This window comes from Alosa pseudoharengus, unplaced genomic scaffold (genome assembly GCF_046254945.1).
Source record: "Alosa pseudoharengus isolate Yale_2024_CS ecotype anadromous, Long Island Sound unplaced genomic scaffold, YU_APseudo_1.1 YU_APseudo_1.1_scf_10, whole genome shotgun sequence".
NCBI lineage: Eukaryota > Metazoa > Chordata > Actinopteri > Clupeiformes > Clupeidae > Alosa > Alosa pseudoharengus.
In genome coordinates this window covers 15,200,367-15,222,317 of record NW_027468565.1, presented here as the reverse complement: position 1 = coordinate 15,222,317, position 21,951 = coordinate 15,200,367, and the positions used below count along the sequence as shown (strand labels likewise).

General features: G+C 41.5%; 3 protein-coding genes across 3 annotated transcripts; 2 read left to right on the top strand and 1 right to left on the bottom strand.

The window, feature by feature from the left end:
• Positions 1-5,221: 5,221 nt before the first annotated feature.
• On the top strand, positions 5,222-11,666 carry LOC143110160 (ras-related and estrogen-regulated growth inhibitor-like protein). The gene is made up of 5 exons (XM_076273026.1): positions 5,222-5,273; positions 6,063-6,222; positions 9,906-9,999; positions 10,547-10,665; positions 10,962-11,666. The coding sequence occupies exons 1-5, from the start codon at positions 5,222-5,224 to the stop codon at positions 11,119-11,121; spliced, it is 585 nt and encodes a 194-aa protein (XP_076129141.1). The 3' UTR covers positions 11,122-11,666.
• An 816-nt stretch (positions 11,667-12,482) lies between these two features.
• On the top strand, positions 12,483-16,418 carry ric3b (RIC3 acetylcholine receptor chaperone b). Its single transcript, XM_076265050.1, has 6 exons — positions 12,483-12,603; positions 12,990-13,213; positions 13,381-13,462; positions 13,808-13,901; positions 13,989-14,134; positions 14,455-16,418. The coding sequence occupies exons 1-6, from the start codon at positions 12,489-12,491 to the stop codon at positions 14,865-14,867; spliced, it is 1,074 nt and encodes a 357-aa protein (XP_076121165.1). The 5' UTR covers positions 12,483-12,488; the 3' UTR covers positions 14,868-16,418.
• A 100-nt stretch (positions 16,419-16,518) lies between these two features.
• On the bottom strand, positions 16,519-19,925 carry psma1 (proteasome 20S subunit alpha 1). The gene is made up of 10 exons (XM_076265062.1): positions 19,858-19,925; positions 18,809-18,853; positions 18,616-18,717; positions 18,248-18,351; positions 18,001-18,089; positions 17,817-17,887; positions 17,590-17,719; positions 17,414-17,493; positions 17,220-17,324; positions 16,519-16,790 (listed from the first exon to the last, which is right to left on the bottom strand). The coding sequence occupies exons 1-10, from the start codon at positions 19,858-19,860 to the stop codon at positions 16,755-16,757; spliced, it is 765 nt and encodes a 254-aa protein (XP_076121177.1). The 5' UTR covers positions 19,861-19,925; the 3' UTR covers positions 16,519-16,754.
• Between the last annotated feature and the right edge of the window lie 2,026 nt (positions 19,926-21,951).

The following is a 21,951-nucleotide window of genomic DNA, read 5'->3' as shown; positions in this document are numbered from 1 at the left end:
AGAGCACATCAACGTCCTCGAGCTGAAGGCCATCCATCTCGCCCTGCAGAGGTTCCTGCCAGGGTTGCGAAGCCAACATGTTCTGGTGAGGACAGACAGCACCTCGGCGGTGTATCATGTCAATCACCAAGGCGGCACGAGGTCCCAGCGGTGCCTCCAGGTGGCGGAGGAGTTGCTGTCATGGGCATGGCCGCGTCTGGCTTCAGTGAGGGCAGTACACATTCCAAGCGTGGAGAACAGGGCGGCCGACAATCTCTCCAGGACCGGGCCACGGAGATTGAACCCAGAGGTGGTCAGCCAGGTCTGGGCTCAGTATGGGACTGCACAAGTGGACCTGTTTGCGCAGGCGGAAACGACTCACTGCCCAGAGTGGTACTCTCTCGTGGGACAGGGAGGCAGTTTGGGCCTGGATGCTCTATCACAAGACTGGCCGACAGGCTTGTTGTACGCTTTTCCTCCATCCCCTCTTGTACCTCAGGTCCTGCGGAGGATCAGGGAGGGCCGACACACAGTTCTGCTGGTTGCTCCACGGTGGCCGGCGAGGCCTTGGTTCCCAGACCTTCTCCGGCTCCTGCAGGGTCAGCCATGGCAGTTACCCTGCCGGGCGGATCTTCTGTCACAAGCAGACGGGCAGATCTGGCATCCGAACCCAGGATCCTATTTGGATCAAGGCAAGGCGGTCAGTACTGTGAAGGTTTATGCCTCGGCCATTTCAGCCTTTCACCAGGGTGCGGATAACAGACCCTTGGGTAGGCATCCACTGATTGGTCAGTTTTTAAAAGGGGCCCGCTGGTTGCGTCCAGTTCGCACTTTGCGGGCACCAAACTGGGATTTGCCCACTGTTTTAATGTCACTTACTGAAGGCCCGTATGAGCCCATTTTAGATGCAGATCTGCGATCTTTGTCTCTTAAAACTTGCTTTCTCCTGGCTCTTTGTTCGGCCAAGCGCGTCGGGGAGCTGTGCGCCCTCTCCGTCAGCGAAGACTGCCTAAGGTGGCAGGCAGGGGGCACTGGCGTGTCACTTTGGCCTAATCCAGCCTTCCTGCCTAAGGTTCTAAATCAGCAGTCTATCAACCAGGTTCTGGAGCTGACCCAATTCCAGCCGTCTGCTGCCTCACAGGCAGAGCGTGACAAGTTGCTCACTCTGTGCCCAGTCAGGGCTTTGAGAGCTTATCTGGCCCGTACACAGTCGTTGAGGAGGGAACACACTCAACTTTTTGTCTGTTATGGAGCGGCGAAGCAGGGGATACCATAGTTCCATAGTTATATGCGTAACTTACATTATGCTAGTTAACGGTTGCATCTTGCTGCCTGCTATGTCACTTAACAGTATGTAATGTACAGTCTATGGACGAATACAACTTACCTGATGTGTTTAATCCTCTGACTCATGGTATTTTCTTCGGCAAGGAAAGCCCAATTAAGACCTGCTGGTATGCTTGTACAATCTAGTGTGGCTGTGAATGAGCTAACGTCACTAGCGCGACTGATGGGGTTGTAGTCGTTGGAATTACGATCTTTCACAATGTTGTAATTCAATAGTTACGAAACAAACTGCAAATGTCTTTACATGAAAAATTGTCTTTAAAATTGACAAACATCATATGGGTAATTCAAGGCACAAGTCAACTGTGACCAGAAAATAATTTCTTTTTCGCCATAGACTGTGGTTCAAATTTTTTTGAAAGATAGGTCCCATGGAGGCAAACGGAAGGGGCGGGACTTCACCACTCTATTATGGCTGCATTTCCAGTATTGGCGATAAGTAGTCGTTTGTCCACTAGATGGCGCATTGTTGCAGTGAGACGTAATTTTGTTGGAAGTTAAAAGTGGGTTGGAAAAACAATGGGCGCTTCCTACAAGGACTGTAGTTTACCGCAGAGAACGTCTAAAAAGGATAGGACGATGTTCACATGAAATGTAATTCCCATTTCTTCTTGAAGCCGAAATAAATCTGAGAATGTTTATCGGACATGCTTGGTTTTAACTGCAGGTACGTTAATCTTATGATATCAATAAGGACCTAGGTACAATAATGTTACCATTAGCATTGGTTGAGTGATGGAGGCCAATTTGATTGCATTTGTAGAAAACTATAAATGCGGTTATACCAAGCAAATTGATAGCAGCACTGTAATTGTATCTTTCGACTGTCATTTGTTGCAAGTGCTACAAAAATCATTCTGTGCAATGGAAGATTTACCAATGTTACACCGGTCTGATACAGTTTTGCCTATACATGCGTGAGACTGAGACGCCTGTTTATTTGTTTTAAGTGCGTGCAGGGTGTAAGAGGGGAATCGATGTGCTTTGATTCCAGCTTGGTAGTTGTAGTCTGTGAGATTAAAAAGCACGTGTGTGTGAAGTATCCAAACAATGACACCTTCATTTCATTATGGCTGCTTTAGCAACACATCTTAAGCTACTGTGTAGTGGGTCCCATTTAGAAGTGGCTACTTCATTCGCGCTTTCCTTGACTCATGGAGCTGCGTGAATTTTATTACAACTTTTCGCACGATATGGCAGTTTAAGTCCGCTTGATACTGTAAGGCGTAAGCCATTGGTTTCCAAAGGAGATTTTATTTGTGTCGCCAGCACAACAATTTATGTTGTAAATAGGCCTACCTTATAGGCCTACCTGTAGCTTTCTATTAGGATCTAGTTTGGTAGTTACAGTTTTGTCATAACTCCCTGATGCATTTTTGCATTTAGAATAACCACAGCGTGGATATCTCAATCGGAAAATTAAACAATATCGGGCGCCTATGGACTGGGTGAACCCAGCCTGATCTGCCCGCTATTTATTTTTTGATTTCTTAAAAGATGAAAGAAAGATGGTGAAAGCCAGACAAGCCATGGACCTCAGTTACACAATGCAAGGGAACATGAATCAGCCTATATTTGCACGAACAACAACGGACAACAGCTCTTCAACTTTGGCCCGTTAAAATGTGTATGAACAGTCTAGCGACACATTTCATCAAGGCCCATTTGGACATGTCAGTTATTTGCACCACTGGTTAGATGTAAAACAGCATTTCGTTTCAGACTACTGTTACTTAATTTGTGCATTGACAATAAAGTATCACATGAACTAAAGATGACTAAAATCTTATGCAGAAGAAGAAACATACACAAAAAAAACATCTATCCAAAAAGGACCTTTGTTTTTGATAGCTGTTGAAAACGGCATGGAACTGACAGATATGTTTTTGTTTATTAATAAATAAATAAATACATAAATAAATAAATAAAAATATAACATTATGCTGATACCTTTTGCTTTTCCAAAATACAATGTAGCCTACAGGTGTAAGTGACCTTTCATCAATCCAGTTGCAATGGATGAACTGTGATGAACTGCCCTACTTGTGATTGTTTAGAGATTTTAAAGGTTTTATAACAATGCTACAACTTCTTTGGCTATTCTACAATCTATTCACCTTTTCAGCGCCAGTAGGCTACTTTCTGTGCAGCCGCACACACACACACACACAGGCATGCCAAACAAGCATATACACAAAGTTTTAAGAGTGGGGGATGGAGTAAAAGATGGAGACAAATTGATTAGTCTAGTTTACCACAGCACTGTTGAAGCACTGGTGTTTGTGGTATAGATTCCTTGGCCAAGATTATGATTTACTATGGCCACTTCTTTTGGAAATAATTAAAGCTCTGAGATAATTGCTTGCAGCATCCTTATGGACCTGACTTTTTATGTGACTTTGTTGCTTTGAGTTTGAATATAGTGCATGATGTGGAGACAGGAAAATAGCCTACCTAAACTGTCCCTCAGATAATATATTGCCATGCCCATCTTCCAGAATATTAGCTCAGATCTGCACTGAGGTTCCTTCATTTTTGTTTCCAATTGCATAATGTATACACATAGGCCAACTATAACGCACCAGAAATGTTAGGGAGTACTACTGCTGGATCCTAGCAGCAGATTTGAAATTGAGGGTTGTGAAATTGCATGCTGCCAGAAGTGCCTAAATGCTCATTAAGTGAGAGGCTAATCTGACCAATCTCTAATATTCTATTTGACCACTAGTCTTCATATCTAAAAAAGTGTAACAAAATCCAGTGTGACTATCTTCACTGAACTGAAATACATTTCACAATGAGTCAAGATCAGGGAGAGGCTACAGTAATCGGTGACCTTAAAGATTCAGAATTCAGAATCAGCTTTATTGGCCAGGTTTACGTATACAAACAAGGAATTTTACTCCGGTTAATCTTTACTCTAAAAAGTACACAACACCCATTTTAAAAGTATAATATAACATTACAATAATATTTACAAAAAATATATACAATAACAATTGAAGAGAGGGAAGGAATGTCAGTAAAGACTGAGATGTAAATATACTGGTAAATATAGTGCAAGGCAGTTCAGTGCAATAGTAATATTTTAATAACAATATTGTAATTGTAAGGTTGAAATATGCATGAGGTAGATAAGCAGAACATGGGTGATTGTCTTTGTTCAGTGTAAGGGTGGGGTCTATTTATTTATGCACTACCATAGTGACTGCTTGGGGAAAGAAGCTGTCTTTGTGCCAGCTGGTTTTGGCGAACAGTGCCCTGTATCACCTACCAGAGGGAAGGAGGTTGAACAGTTTGTGACCAGAATGTGAGGGGTCTGCAGAGATTTTTGCTGCCCTTTTCCTGACCGGTACAGATCCTGGATGGAGGGAAGGTCAGCTCCAATGATCCTCTCTACAGGCCTAGTCTGGCCTGTTTGGTGGCTGACCCAGACAGTGATGAAGGTGCAGAAGAAAGACTGAATGATGGCTGAGTAGAAAGTGGTCAGCAGCTCCTTAGGCAGATTAAACTTCCTTAGCGGTCGCAGAAAGTATAACCTCTGCCTGAAGAAGACCCAGCAGGGTCAAAACGTTGCCTTTTGTGCATTTATATATGGGAGTCAAAAGCAGCGGACATTATATTTTTTCATTTGAGTAAGTTTTTTTTTTGTCCTGCACCTGCCAGAAGGTGGGATGTGCACACAATAATTTTTTGCTGAAGGGAGAGAAAGAGAGACAGATAGAGAGGATATAGAGAGACAGATAGAGAGGATATGCTTTCTTTGTGAAGCTGGAGTAGCCAGAGCCGCAGGGAAGCCTACAGAGGAGGGGCAGCCCAGAAGCACAATAATGTGCTAGCTATTAGTGAGGCCACACAGCAGACTCAGTGAAATCAGTGTCACCCACATGCAGCAATGAACAACATCAAACTGGCCCTGCTTGGCAGCCAGGGCACGGAGAAGTCAGGTCAGAACGTTTTGATTCTCTCTTTCTATGTTTCAAGTGAATTGTAATGTGTTGTAAAGGCAGTAGCTTAATGACAGCTTAAGATGATCTCATGATGATGAATGCAAGCCAACAGTTTCATTTAAAATGTTTTCTTTGCTTCTATAAGTTAGATGTGCTGGGTAAAACAGAGGGTGTGCTTATGCTATGTCAAAATGCTTGTATTGAGTTGCGATGAACATTATATTAGAATGCTGCTCACAGCGTTGTCTAGAAAAAGGAGCCGATTAAAATGGTCTGAAGCATTCATAGAACACTAGGGTGTCCCATTTGTCTGACAAACTCTAAGGGTGGTTTGTGTGGCAATGCACTGGACCAAGGGTTTTAAATGACCTGTTAATGTATAGTTGAAATGTCAATTATTATACTTTTATAGGTGTAAGTGTTGCTATTTAGTTTTCTGTTGTCATGGTTGTTGGATAGTTCAGAGCACATTGAATACAGTGAATGTGTGATGTGAGACTCAGCATGCTTGCCTGAAGGAGGACTCTGGTGTGTCGGTCTGGTAGTAGTACCAGTAATAATAAGACAGTAGTGGATGTGTGCCAAGGTGCCATGGAAAGGAAAACAGACATTCAAAATATGCTCCTATTCTAGACCATTTTATGAGAACGGTCACATGCCTCTCTGACGCATGGGAATGGGATTTATTACAAATCATTCTCATCCATCAGCCAGCTCATGTGGTACACATGGTTAGATCTTTAATCAACACTTTGGATCTTCAAATATTGTTCTTTGCTTGTCTAGCTGTGCTGGTGAGATTCCTGACCAAATGTTTCATTGGAGAGTATGCTTCAAATGCTAGTGAGAATTGTCATTGGAGGGAAATGAAGACTGGCCCTGATTTCACCTTCAGCATATTTGAGACCATTGTAAGACTTTTAATCATCTGTAATGTACAGCTACAGTATGTGAGTGTGCAGGCGCGTAGCAAGCGTGGGGGATGTGGGTGTTATAACGTACACACTTTTGCTGGAACACGATTCTATCCCCCACACTTTTTGTCAGATTAAAATGAAAGTAAAATATGGAAATAAACGCTCCCGTAAAGAGTTGGAACCGTATCTACCATAACGCACACACAAAGAGACACACATAGGTCTGTTGATTTGATTGAATGGTCATCCAGCCAATCACATCAAGTTAGCCAGTGAAGAACCAGGGGGTCGTTTCTAGAAAGCATCGTTTGCTAACTTGCGTCGCAACCTTGGTAGTACGCTCCATCGTTCTTGGATTTGGTGTTTCTAGAAAGGGTAGTTCGAACTCTCAATCGCAAACAAGGACGCAAAGTTTGGTCGTTTGAACTACTGCCCCTAGGCAGTCGCACTTGTGTCGTTCCTTGGTAGTTCCTGTTGGTGTCCGGAGCGCCTAACCAAAAATCACAACCGCCTAACCAAAATTTGCGAAGTGGATGTTTATCTCGTGACTCAATGATTGATCTATCCTGTAGCTTAATTTTGATTAAGACACTGACTCCCCTACTTGGCTCATTCTTGCTATTTATGTTAATTCAAGTATTGCCTTGCTTTTAGTATTATAATCTTCACAGTCCCTTACATCAGCAGTGATAAATAGTGTAGTGGCTAAAGCAGATGACTTATTATCCCAACGTTGTAGGTTCGATTTTCTTATGATGTGAGATTGTCCTCTTGCTTCTCGCTACCTGCAGGTGAACTAGTGTGACATTCAATTGATTTTGACTGATGTAGGCTATTATAGGCCTACCTATGGTCTCTCGATGTAGAGTAACTATATACATAAATATGGTAAAAACCTATTGTTGTGTCTCGTAGGCCTACTCTTAGTCAGAGATGAAAAGAAGACATAGGACGCGAACTCCGGCCGAGCGCTCAGTGCACTGACGCGCTGCCGTTAAGCCACGAGACAGTTGATATGCTATGGGATACCCAGACATTTGTCCAGGCTATATATTTTTTCCAACATAGATATTCAACACAAATAATGACTCATATTGGTCTGCTTAAATTAACTGTTTTATATGCTTGCAATAGGTTTAGGTTTTGGCTGATGGCAATGACAATGCCAGTATTAATCACTCGGTTTAGATTAGAAAAGTGTCGACATAGGCCGTGACAGAACATTTCTAGGGGGTGGGGTATTATACGTTGCCACTGTTTCCACCAATGATATGTAGGCTATCGCTGCATCATCAACAACGTTGTTGGAACTACGGTGTTCGAACGTCGGAGGTAGTGAATTGCGACACAGGTACGATGCTTTCTGGAAACAGGTGTAACAGTGTCGTTGTTTGGTCGCAAGTTGCGTCGTACCATGGTGGTTGAGCAACGTCGTTGCTAACTTTTCTAGAAACGACCCCCAGAGCCGCTCTGATCAAATTCAAAGTGTGCATCTTTCAAGGTGCTGCTACTTGGGTCGGCATTATAACGTCTGCAGTGAGCAGATTTCAGGTAGAATTGAAATGATAATTGTTAGGCTACTGCATTATGCTAATTTAGTAAACCAAAATTCACTGTCTGACTGACAGTTTTTGTCACAATGTATAAATGCAGAGAGTCAAAGTGAAAGCGGGGGTGCGCGCACCAAAGGCACTTGTTGTTTGTGCAGAAAGACCTTTGCTACTGTTCTCAGAGCATTATGCTTTCTCTGTCTATGATCTGCAGCTTTTCTCAAACTATGGGCCTCCTCAACAATTAACCTACTGGTCCACGAAGCCTGCGAAATTAAGTTATGCCCGGTGCTTCACACGTCTGATCTGATTTCACTTTCAATGTGTGTCGTAGTGCTACATCTACTGGAGATCTTAATGTCTTAAATACAGTACGATCGCGTTCCGTTTAGAACATCTTATTTTGATACAAACGGAGGCGTCAAGACACATTTGCGTTCTACATCTGAGAACTAAGATTTCCAGCATGTAGGCTATAACTCAAATAGAACGCTTATGAGCGCTCATGCAATGTGTGTGTCCCTGCAGCAAGTGAAACTGGAGGTAACGTGGGCTAGAAGCAACAATAGTTTAAACAACAACGTGGCTTCCTGTAACTAGCCTATTAATGGAAAAAGCATAGAAACTGCTAATCATAATCTTTAAATTGACATTAATTAAGCTGGCTATATGCAACACAATTTATTTATATTCCCTTTGCATATGTTTGGGTAGACTTCAAACGTTTTTGAATTTGAGCTTACAGTTCTGTCACTATTCTGTCCTTTAAATGTATTTAGGTATTAGTGATACCTCGAAATTAGGCTGCTGTCTGTTAGGGCAATTTATTGTAGCCTGCTAACCCATATGCACAAAACATAATTTCTGAAATTATTTCTTGATTTATAACATGAGATACAGTATGTCTCCATGTAGGGTAGGCCTAGTGTCAAATAGTGAAGTGATAGGTAGATCATGTATGTATGTACATGTCACATGAGTCACACATATGAGGGGCGCTGCTTGTTCTGTCCCTCCCAAACTGCATTAAAATGGTGTGTTTAGCAATCAGAATTTCAATTTTTTTCGGGGTAGAAACTGCCGGACACCAATATAGTCCGCACCCTTCTCAGAAAATACTTCCCTGTAGGTCCCTGTAGGGAGTTATTTATAATTTGGCAAGATTGTTTCATTTTCCTATCCCACAACCCCCACACTTTTAAAAAGCTTGATACGCCCCTGTGAGTGTGTAATATAACAATATGGGGGCAGCCGCGGCCTACTGGCTAGCGCTTCGGACTTGTAACCGGAGGGTTGCCGGTTCGAACCGCGACCAGTAGGCACGGATGAAGTGCCCTTGAGCAAGGCACCTAACCCTTCACTGCTCTCCGAGCGCCGCTGTTGTTGCAGGCAGCTCACTGCGCCGGGATTAGTGTGTGCTTCACCTCACTGTGCTGAGAGTGTTTCACTAATTCACGGATTGGGATAAATGCAGAGACCAAATTTCCCTCTCGGGATCAAAAGAGTATACTTATATATCATTAGCCTGTGTGTTTTAGTAGGCTATAGAATAGCTGTCAAGGTGTTATATTGAGCTGAGCTCAGATGTTATTAGCCATATCAGCATATTGTTGGCATGCATGAGTTTAGTTTTTGTGTCTTGGGAAAAGATGCGCTTAACAGAGTAAAACTATCTTTATATTTAAGAGGATTTTTTGTCCTGTTCACTAGCCATGAGCACATGTGGATGTTTATTGGATAGAGTTGACAAATTACGGAGCCCGGGAGAGGTCACTTTGAGTGATATTTTTTCTGGTCGTGATTATTTGTGAGCACGTTTTCTGTCTGTAACATTACAGTTCATATTGGTAATGTGATGATAACCGTAGGCAGTTAATTAAAGCCGTTTTAGTTTTCACCATTAGGTGGTCAGGATGGTTTAGCGGACTTCTACTCTTTGTAGCAGGGTCACCTGCGGTGTCAACTGCCAGGAGACCCATAATGGGGAAATGTAACTACTAGGCTACATAAGCTACTCGGGCTCTGTTGTAATGACCGGTTTCCACTACCTCCTGGATTGATTAAAGCCTACGTTTTTGTGCACACAATTTAATTTCTTCGAGGCCACGTTTTAAATATTCGTGGGTGCGTTTTAGTAGATCGAGATCTCGAATATACTATAGGGCCTACCACAAGAGGCTCTCAATTGATGGCAGACAGTTGAATCTGGAGGTTTTTGACCCCTGCTCAGAGCAGGTGAGGTGTGTCATTTATTTAGTACAATAAATTAAGTATACTGTAGCTATGCTGATAACTTTCAAGAACAAATTGTGACTGTTTCTGCCTGTTCCTGTGTGTGTTTTTACTGAAGAGCTGCTGCCCTGAATGAATAAATATGGCATTTTTAACTTGGGACTTAAATGAGATTTACTTCAAACCCCTGTGGAGTTGTCAAGCAAACAGGTCTTTGAAGAAAACCGCAAAACTAGCTCTGTGCTCAACCACTGAATCGGGTGCCCTTTCAGGGATTTAACTACAGTGCTTTGCTGAAAAACCCTGTGGTTTTGAGGAAAGTGGTTGTGCACTGTGTGCCTGTGTTAGTTGAGCTAACATGAAGACTTTAAAGACATACTTTTACCTGTACTTGAGTAAAAACCTGTATCTTGCAGATGAAAACAACCCAAGTCCAAATGTCAGAATAGCCATTATTACAATTGATGAAATTATATTAAGGAGGACTGTATGATTTGACAGTGTCATCACAAGTATACAAATCTAATGGAGACAGTATTGTGTCTCAGATTGCAGGGAGCCGCTGTATTAGGAAACTGTAGACTGGGCTGATGGGTTTGTGGTGGTGTACAACAGTGACCGGTCCTCCTTCCTCCATGCCATAGATGTCCTGCGGCAAATCAAAGAGGCAAGGGTGGAACCGTACAAAGGGTAATCTTCCATTACAGTAATGTTCTTCAATAGTTTTTTTTATCATTATGCTTTTTAATTGTTATTCAGTTTTAAAAAAAACACATATACACAGAGAGTTCAGCCTCAAACCAAAATTGTATTGCATATTTGTAATATTATAATGGTTTCATAAATTCATACTCTTGTGTTTACAATTTAATATGCAAAATAATACACCTTCACAGAGTTTCCTCTTTCCTGGGACTGTGTAAAGCCCATGGGAAACCCATGGGAAACTGTAACAGACCTTGTTGAACTTGAACCTCGTTGAACACAGAGGTGCCAGTCTGCTTGTTTGGGAACAAGCAGGACTTGTGTCATGCTCGTCAGGTGAATGAGGAGGATGGCCGCTCCCTAAAACTGGACAACAACTGTCACTTCCAGGAGGTGTCTGCCTCAGAGGGATACCAGGAGGTTGAGAACCTTTTTACCTAGCTTATCCGCCAGGTGATGCAGCACCTGAAGTATCGATCAGACCGCCTACGTTACAAACTAATCAACAATGTCTTTGGCAAGAGGAGGAAGTCTGTATAAATATGGACCATCTTTAGAAGCAAATTATCAGTGATATTTTATTTTGTTGCACAAATTTAAAGGAACCGTATGTAAGAAATGTATTTCAGTTAATCATAAAATGGCTCTGATGTGTCACTAGACATTAAGAAATCATGTTCATTTCAAATACTTATATCACTGACAACAGTAGTCTGGCCAGGATATTGTCATTTAAAAAGTGAAGTTGCAGCCCTCAACTGATGTTGATGTTGTCATGTTATGTTTGGCCTGATGCGCCACCCTCCACCTATCTACTAATCACGAAGTCAGGTTACCAGCTCTGCCAGTCAGGGGGGAGGGGGAGGGGATACACCGCTCTACAGTATTTTGAAAGTGATTGCAGTGCCCACGGGGACCCAGGTTCGAATATCTCTCTCTCCCTCTTACTTCCTGTCACTCTTCACTGTCCTGTCGAAAATAATGGCAAAAAAGCCCCCCCCCCCTCCCAAAACAAAAAATATATTATATAAACCTTGTTGCAAACTCATAAAACCTTTTTACAAAGCTTTGATGCAGTCTGTTATTATAATTCTGTATGTTTTTCCAGTCTAATTTACTTGGCACATTCCTCTGTTCAGTGAGAGGAGAGAACTCAAAACAACTCAGGTGGTCATTCACAATCTTGGCTCTGTAAATAGGAAATAAAGTTAATGGCTCACACTGTATTGACAGGCTGTTGAGGTCAATATATCGTAATCATATTTGATGCCATACTACAGTGTACATCAGGTCTACTAAATGAGAATGTTTGTGGGACCCAATTCTATCTTGTTCCATTGAAAGCAATCTGCAATAAGCTACACATCAGTTTCTAGAGGGCGCATGAAATATGAATAGTCTACAAATGAAGCGAAACACATAAGTCTGGGGTTGTGTTTAATGCAATGTTGTCCAAGGGTTTTGTACATTTACTTGAACAGTTTGTTTTGTTTGGGTAATTCTGGGAACTATACGACCAACGCAAGCGGGCTTCATTTAGGCTACGAAGATGTTATCATTTCGTGGTCTGGGCTACAGTGTAGAGCTCCATCCAATTCGACGTTTAGATTCTGCATTCGGTTGGTCAAGTCTGAGCTGTATTCCATCCAATGACAGGCTACACTGTCCCATCTCGGCTACTGATGCGCCTTTGAAGGAAACGGTGCGCAGTGTATTTTGAAGTAGCGTAATATAGTTATGTTATGAAACATATTATTCCGTTATTAGAGATTAAGTATTTGACATTTTGTTTTATTCTGAAAAGGAAAATGTCGATGTCAACATTTCAAAAGGTTACGCTGGTATCGTGCCTAGTGCTCTGCGTGGCTCTGCTCCTTCCCAAAATGCTCCTGTCGCGAGGCAAAAATGACAAACAATCGGAGGGTAAGATCTTAAAAATACGATGCCTTAAATAGTGACCCCTTGAACACTAATCTATAGCCAACAAGATCTTAGCCTGTGTTGTTACATAGTTCATCCAGCGGGGGTCTTTTTTCACTGGTAGGTAGGCCTATTTGCCATTGCTTGACATCCTGTGTACCTGCGCTGATGTGAAATTGCAGGGTTTTTAATAGGCTGTGTTCCTCCGTGCTTTAGGTTTAAACTGAAGACAAACGGGGGTTATGACCGTTATGGACATGCCATCCTGCCATTTTACTTAGAATGATTTTGTATTGGGTTTAGATTATTTGGTGTAGTTTCGTGGTTTAGTTTATTCATGGTTTTAGATATCTTTCTTCATTGCTCAACATTCGAATTGTGCATATTAGGTGGATCTGGGCATTTCCCACCCATGGTACGAAGACAGCTAGCACCTGAAGGACAACGAGCGAACGGTGCACAATTCTCTCGAGCGCATAACACTGAAGCTATTGCCCGTGCCAAGGGTGGAGGAACAGGGGCTGCACCTGGTGGTAAATCTAGTCTCGCGGGACAGATTATCCCCATCTATGGATTTGGAATCCTTCTTTACATTCTTTACATCCTCTTTAAGGTAAAACACAATAAAGTGGAAGTACAGATGCGACCGGTAAACATTTTGGCCGGAGTTTCTTGATGCCCGATAAAAATGAGTTGACTCAAGCAATCAGAAATTAATCAGACCATTTCACTGGTGCCATATGTTAATCATGTGTTATGTTGTCTTTTCTTCTTTCAAAGATAACATCAAAAGGGAAAACCTCCAAACCCCCTCAAAGTAGATTGTCTACTTTGAGATCAGAGAACATGAAGAGAAAAATCAGTAAGTTACTCCCCCCCCCCCTTCTGCATTGATCATCTGTTGTTAGACCAACTCTCTCTATATACTCTTGTTATGATAGTCATATCACCTACCCCCCCCCCCCATTTTTACATTTTTAATAATTATTGCTGTTTGGGCCTTGAATGAACTAGACAATGTATGTAGCTTCAGCTTTGATAAAAGAATACAGTTCTCCAAAGTGAAGAGGTCTGAAAACAGTAGCCCTTGTGTCATTTACTTTATACATGAGAGTTCAGTTATGTTAGTGATTAGAGGAGGACATGAGATCTAGGAGATAAGGTCTAAATGACCAAATATGATCATTATTTTCTCATTTCCCTGCAGCTGACTTTGAGCTGACCCAGCTCCAGGAGAAACTGGAAGAGACAGAGGATGTGATGGAAAGGATCGTTTCCAAGGCAAGCCACAGTCCAGAAAGGTTTGTTCACTTTTCCATCCAATGATCCACTGCCTTACACACTCTGAGAGTTATATAACTGGATCCTCTCTTCTCTGCCTCCCGCAGAACGATAAAAGGAGTTAGCTCAGATCAGGAGGAGAGGCTGCTGCTTCAGCTTAAGGAAATCACCCACATGATGAACAAGGGCAGTCTGCTGGAGGGTATTATGTCTGAGAATAAAGCAGAGAGCCCATGCTCCCAACACCAGGAAGGTACTGCACCTTTTCATTACAACAGATATACTTGTACACTAAGTATATCTGTTTCAATATGAATTTCCCTTTGGGGATGAAGAAAGTATGGTATATCTATCTATCTATCTATATTGACAAACTAAGGAATATGTCAGTAATCAGATCCTCTTTAAAGAAAGTTTGTGCGAGCAAAGTCAAATGGTTTCTTTTTAATTCACACACAAAATTGTAGCACTGTATACCACAATGTCATATAGAATTGAGTGTTTAATATTTAGACTGTTCGTAATATATTTTGTCTAATCAATGGGTGATTGTCTTATTAATTACTGAAACAGAGTATCCAGAAGATCCATACCCCAGGTCAGAGGGTGGGTGCTGCCATCATGGTCACCATGGCTACCAGCACATGGGAGATGAGTGGACAGAGATGCCAGAGGATGGGGCGACAACTGACCCACCGGAGGAGAATGAGGCGCAGAGTACAGGTGGAGTTGAAGACATCTATCCTGGGGAAACTGAAGACGCATATGGTGCTGCTGACACTGATGACATGCTTAGGGAGAACATGGGAGAGGAGGAGGATTATGCTGTAGACAGGGAGAGGGAAGAGCTGATGGAAGATGAATATAATGTTGAGGATCAGGTGCTGGAGATCCAGCAAGTCATGAAGGACAAGGACTGCTCAGTCTGGACGTCAGTCCTCTCAGAATATGACTCTGCCCAGCTCAGAAAGAGGAGCAAGAAGTGACCTAAGAGGATCTGCTTTTTTTTTTTTGGATGGACCTTGCATTATGAATATACCTTTAGAGCTTTCCCTTTCACTGTCCCTTCATAGTCTTCATTCACACCTCATTCAACTCTGGCATGCTTGTGAAGATATAGGACAGAATGTAGCATTTCTAAATTGTAACATCAGGGCTACGCCAGGTGCACAATTAAGTGTAAAAATAATTTTATAATTATTATTTATTTTTCTCTCTCAAATGTATGCACCAAAGATTTTAGAGCATAGTGTTCTAGAATCTTTGGCACGTACTGCTATCATGCCTGGTGTAGCCAGTTCCATTGATTATAGTGGAAGCTAAATGTTGCAGTTCAGTGCTTCAGTTATGTGTCGGGTGTAGCCTGTCTGCAAGGTGTATGCTCTTGTTTTTGTGGGAATATCAAGCTTTAAACTGTTTTTTTTTTTTTTGTCATGGTTGCTGTTTTAATTTATGATGTTTCCCTGAAATGTTGAATTATTATTGAATTCGTTGCCCTGTATGAATTATTGTTGTTCATGAACATACCATTTTAAAAAGGGACACTCTCTCAGGGCTTGTTTAAACATAATGCTTCCTAATCATTCCTTAACAGTTATTTTCTTTCTGTATTCCTAAAAAAGGTTGTGATTTTGAAAACGTATAAATACCTTGTCAGTTACTGTGCAATTGTCTTTTTGTTTAATCACATCTTTGTGTTTTTCTTAAGATTATAGGTAATATTAGGGTTTAGACCCTTGGTTTGCATGTTGTGAATATTATTTTTTTTTACATTTTTGAACAAATCACCCCATACATCAACTACTGATATGCAAAATACATTTACATTTTTTGTTTCCATAACACACGGAATTCTATGAAATTAAACAACTTAAATTTAAGTCTTTAAATGAAATAAATTCTTTAAATTCCTTCCTCTTTCTTTTCTGAGTTGAAATCAAGTCATCATTTTGTATATAACCACAAGGCAGCTTCCTACCCTTTTGCCAACACGGACATGGCTAGTCCATTGTATGACAAATGAGAAATTAAAATCCGGTTTAAGGATTCCTTAAAATAAAATAGGTTGCACAAAACATCTTTCGATTAATCGACAGCTTCTGGAAGTATGTGCAAATCCCTGACACTGCCCATGAGCTTGTGCTACGTCTGACATTTGTAATATCAAGTCATCCACTTTTGTCAACATAGATGCAAAAGGTGTATAGCCAATTATGCTCTGAGTTTTGTGTCCTTTATGTCAAAGTCCTTTTAGACAAGTCCCTCCACTCGGCGGCCATATACCAACGTTTTATGGGCACTCATTGGGCACAGTCTTTGGGTCAAACTGCGCGTGCGCAAGGCTTCACGACACCAATCTTGCTCCAGCGGCGAGATCACAACACATGATTGGCACGATGTCTTCACAACACACCATATGATTGGCTCAATGTATTCACATGTCGACGTTTTGCCGAGGAAGGGGTGGGATATGTGTAGACAACGGCCATATTGGCGTGACAAACTAGCCCCATGCATTTCTATGGAGGATTTTTTGAGTGCTGTGTCTCCTCATTAGAAAGTCTCTGTTTAAGTGGACAGTAAGCATAATACTACAGGCTGCGTGAAATGTGAGCCAAGCCACAAAATAAACAATAATCAGAAAAAAAAACGTTTAATTGGATTTGAAACCCCATACGGATAGAAAACACACATCCTACAGTCAGTGTGCAGATAGCACAAAAGTAAATGTTTTATACGGTATTACATTACAGCTGTTTGCTTGCAGTGACTCCATTGAGCAGCAGCTGCACCGGTTTGGTAGCTGAGCAGAAAACATAGTTGCTGATCGTTGTTCAGCAGCCTGACTGAATCCGGGCCGCTGGATGCCCCCCTCAGTACACCATGGGCTCATCAGTTGGTTGAGCTACCTGAATCACATAAAAGGGCCCTGGTCAGAGGAGATTAACTCATGCAACATTTCAACTGACATGCATCGAAATGTACTTCTGTATATGCCGTCCCTGAGCTACTTTACGAGCAAATCCTGGGTTTGGATGTTTGGTTATAACAGCTGTTCACTCTTATATAAGGAATGTGAGGGTGCTGGACTGTCAGTAATATGAAACCACTGGGTGCTCAAATGGTTCTCAATTTAATCAGGTGCTTAGCTGCACACAGGCACTCATTGTTGTGATCATCTCTAGGTAACAGTCCCACCTATGTTACATTTTTCATTTTCTGTGTGAATGCCATTTTGTCTCTAGATATTCTTCTTCTGTGATAGACCCATTAGAATATGAGTTTGGTACTATCCTGTGAATGTTTTGAATGCTTATTCAATCTGAGAAAAACCTCACCTTTCTTTGTGGCCTCTCCTCCAGACCCTCAAGGAAAGGTGCGACATCATCGTCATCATAAATGACAAACTCCATGTCCTTTCCCACAATGCCGATGGAGACATTCTAGAAAAAAAATATGGCAAGTACACTTACCCAACAGCTCACACAGAGAACTTGAAACACGATAAGGCTGACGGAACTGAAATTCTAACCTTTGTGGTAAGATCCTGTTCTGCAGGCAGGGTTTCCCGCAGTGCACGAAGCCCATGCTGCACGAGATCATTCAGATTACCTGTAAACAACAAACGACCGTAAATCCAACTAAAGTGTACACAACAATACATATAACACAACATCAGAGTACAGTGAGTTTGGATTCATCACTCACAGTCTAGGAAAGTGTCCATGTGTCTCTCCAGGTAAGTGCGAGCTGATTGAGAGCGGGCTCCAATAGACATGGCTTTGCAATCAAAGTAGTTTGCTGAGGGGCAGGTCTGGAAGATATGGGGCCCCATGTCCTAAAAATGAAGAAGGAAAATTAAACCCTTCTACTTTGTGATGATGAACAGCCAAATTGGTTTCTGCATATCAACTTTAACCACACGTAGCTCTTACATCAAAGCCTGCGATAAGAAGTCCCACTCCATAGGGTCTCCTCCCATATCTTTGCGTGGGAATCTGGGTTTCTGGTGGGTGGGTTAAAGATCATAGATCTGTCTAGTGAGAGGATGCAAGCTGACAAAACACAGAAACAGAACAGACACAGAAAAAAACATTCTTTACAGGACATTAAGGATACTGCTTCCAATAAGGGAAACCAGGCGGGAGACAGGAAGAGGTCGGTCAAAGACAAACCGGGAATCCAAGCACTCTTGTCGCATGAAGTTACTGTGAAGACAGAGAAAAAAGGCAATGATTAAGCTCCTGGATCAAAACAACTGGTAAAGCACACGTTGTACTAGCACTTAAATGGAAAGAAAAGCAGTACTTGAGCTCAGAATTCCCAGTGGCAATCTGAACCAGTTAAGAGGAGAAACAATTCCTACCAGAGAAGCCTGGCATCTGCCGTCAGTCCAGCGATGGAGATACCCACATGGTTATCAACATGGAGAATCTTCTTCTGATGGGCAGCAAGCTCTGACTGAGCTCTCTACAAATGCAATATACAAAAACAACTCAATAACTTCCACAAGATTTCACTGATGCATTCTTATCCATAAGAAGTCATATACAAATGAAAATGGTAATGACACAAATGTCCATGTCAATACGTATATGGTAATAACCCATTTTGCTTAACACCATTACTGCTACACAATACAATATGTAGTATTACCTAGTAATCTGAGCATAGAAAGAAATTTCTATGTGTGCACAGTAAATAAATTAAAGAACAGTTATGTGCAAATTGTACCTTCAAAGCAACAAGAACTGCATGGGTGCGTGATTTGAGTCCTACTGTTGCAGATCCTTGCTTTACTGCCTCCATGGCATATTCAATCTGATGAATGCGTCCCTAAAGCAACACATCAAAATACATTATATTACTTTTAGAAACAAACCTGGTCACAGAAGAAAAGAGACAAAATCAAATGATTTGACTTTACCTGAGGACTCCATACAGTGACGTCGTTATCATACTGGTTGCGGAACTGGGGTAGGACAAAATACATACATTAGGCCTATATTAGCAAACAAATGGTGTCACACAACAAACAACAATCTATTATTTCACAATAAGATTACAATATGTCTCATCACGAAGTCATGACCCACGGACAGGACACAGGTTACACACATTTATGCGTATACTTAATGGTGTAGTAATAGTAGAATATAATTGCGCTCATAACTAAACAGGAGTAATTGGAACTTAATTAACACTGCAATTCAACTTTACAATATAGTCAGGTAGGCTAGAATTCATCCGCCACTGCCGGATATTTTGTTTCAGCGCAGTTGATACCTCATACAAGGTAACGTTAGCTGGATGTAAATCGAAAGTAATGTCACAGTCCGTTTACGGATGGTGACAATACTGAAACTAGCTGATTAGCCAGTTACAAACTTACCTAACAACTAACTCAACTTCTCTCTTTCCAGTACACGTTTTATTGACCTCAGATGCATATTATGCTCATCAACTCATTGTAATAGTTTTATTATATTCAGAATATCAGTATTACATGTCTTATGTTAGCATCAAGTACTTCAAGCACTAAATCAGCTAAACTTTAAGACGGCTAGCTGCTAGTCAGCTAACAATAGCATAGGCTACTTGACATGCAGACTGGCACGGCCGCACTAGTTGGTATCATAGGGATGTTTCCACCCAAAAACTCAAAACGATGAGAAAATCAAATACACAACAAGTTGAGGTTATTAGTTGAAACCAGAATTGAACGCTGGATTGATACTGCCACCAACTAGCCAGTCAATTTGTGTCAGTTAGTTTTACGCTTACTCACGGTATCAAGCTAGCACTGGCTAACGTTACTTTTAGCCAAATATTTTCTAACGTTATTGTCTTTGACCAACAGCGACAGGTTAATCATACAGGACGCCACAAAGGTGTCACTACAACATTAAAATATCAAACAGATGAACATTCTCTCTAACATGTGAATTGTTGAATTTAACACTCATTCACCCTCACCATGTTTGCCTCTCAGTCAGCCGCCTATCCAGAACAACGATGTTAGCAATCTACTACTTTTCCTTGACGGACAGGAAGTATAATGGATCTCAGACCAGACATGTGCATCGATCTCCATTCAAAGCCCTGTAGCGTATGATGATGCGACTGCGAGACAGACAGATAGATAGATAGATAGATAGATAGATAGATAGATAGATAGATAGATAGATACTTTATTGATCCCCATGGGGAAATTCAAGTCGATAATAATGGGGAAATAAGAGTCGATAATAGTTGGTTTTAAGAATGGTAGAAAAAGTGTGGAATTGCATTGTCTGCACTGTTGTCTTTGAAAATGGGAGAGAAACCTGAACCCTGTAGTTAAACTATGCTCTAACATCAATGCAGAAATGCATCTTTATTGAATAGTAGGCCTAGGCTAGTTTTGTCTTAAGTGGTCTGTCAGATTGTTGACTAAGAAAAGATAAAAAGTTGAAATCTTAACTGAAATGTTCTTAAGCCTGTTTATGGCAAACAATGTGTAATGTGGAAATTACTTGCATGTAAACATGCACCACTTTGAAGGCGTTGCAAGCCACAAATGCCCACAAAAGCACACATGCCCACACTGAGACATCATGGGTTGGTGTTAAATCAAAATAGCCACTAGAGAGCAGTATTAACCTAAATATAATGCACAGCCTTTAGTGCGGCTTACTTTTTTTCAATTTACGGTTCTTTCTTACTTTACTTTCCTGACGGTCTATTGAAATAAATGTAAAATACAAAGAACACTAATTGTAAGACAGAACTCAGAGGGACACTAGACAATGGCGAATTTGTTAACAAATATAGTTCAAAAGGAACTTCAGTAAGGCTACATCTTCTAAAGTATTTTATATTAGCCTAGGCTACGTGGATTTCTGCCATGATTCTAGATTTAACAACAGAAACAGATAGGCTATACCTACGTTTACATCTGAATTATCTGAATTGTGCAACCCTGCATCATTTACAGTAATTTCTTGAATTTCCCCTTGGGGATCAATAAAGTATCTATCTATCTATCTCTATCTTAATATACTAGTATATTGGTTACTAAATAGTGAGACACGTGCACATGGTCCGACACTCCTGCTGTTTAATTAGTGAAGTGAAGCAGAGCGCATAGATTAAACCGAGAAAGTGTCATAAGTTTTGCCGCAAAAGCTTCCAGGGGATGCTGCTATTCATAGCACCCACACCACAGCAGTGCAGTTTGGGGGTTTAAAAGATGAGGAATATTGAGTGCCCTCACTGTTAATGATATTTGATGTACCCATGGTCGGGGGTGGGAGTATGTGTGTGTGTCTGTGTGAGAGAGTGTTTGCGTCTGTGTGCCTGCGGTGCATGCTTGTGTGTGTGTGTATGTATGTATATGTGTGTGTTTGTGTGTATGCTTGCGTGTGTGTGTGTGTGTGTGTGTGTGTGTGTGTGTGTGTGTGTGTATGCTTGCATGTGTGTGTGTGTGAGTGAGAGAGAGAAGGGGATGGAGGAGGGATGAATCAAAGTGCTTTGCTGATGACGGAACCTGCACCTCTGCCAAGGAAGTGGTTGTGGTGGCGTCGGCGTTGGGCATTACATCAACGAAGCTCCTTTGTGATTGAGATCAAGGGGGTTGTGCTGAGCTCAGCACTTTGGCCAGCTTCATTTGAGTCTGCCAAACGGCCTGCTTTTTAATTTTTCAAATGGAGAGGAGCCTGAGTCACTGCACAGAGCAGGGCTACTCCTGCTCCACTCTCCTGCACCAGCTATAGGTAGAGGGTGGGGTGGTGAAGCTGTTATTGGAACAGGTGCCTTTAAAGGATAGAAGCATGAAGGAGTGTCATAGGTGCGTGTCACAGCACTGCTGCAGGTGGGTGTAGTCAACAAGATGACACAGCGGAACTCTGAGCTATGGGTGAACAGAATGGCTGGTTTTGATCAAAGGGTATCTGAGACTGAAGTGGCTTTTATATACCATTCAACAACATGTAGGCTACCATTTAAGTGTCATGAAAATTGACATTTTCATTATGTTTTTTTTAACATCATACATGTAATACTTTGCAAGCAGCAAAATGTTACTCTCAA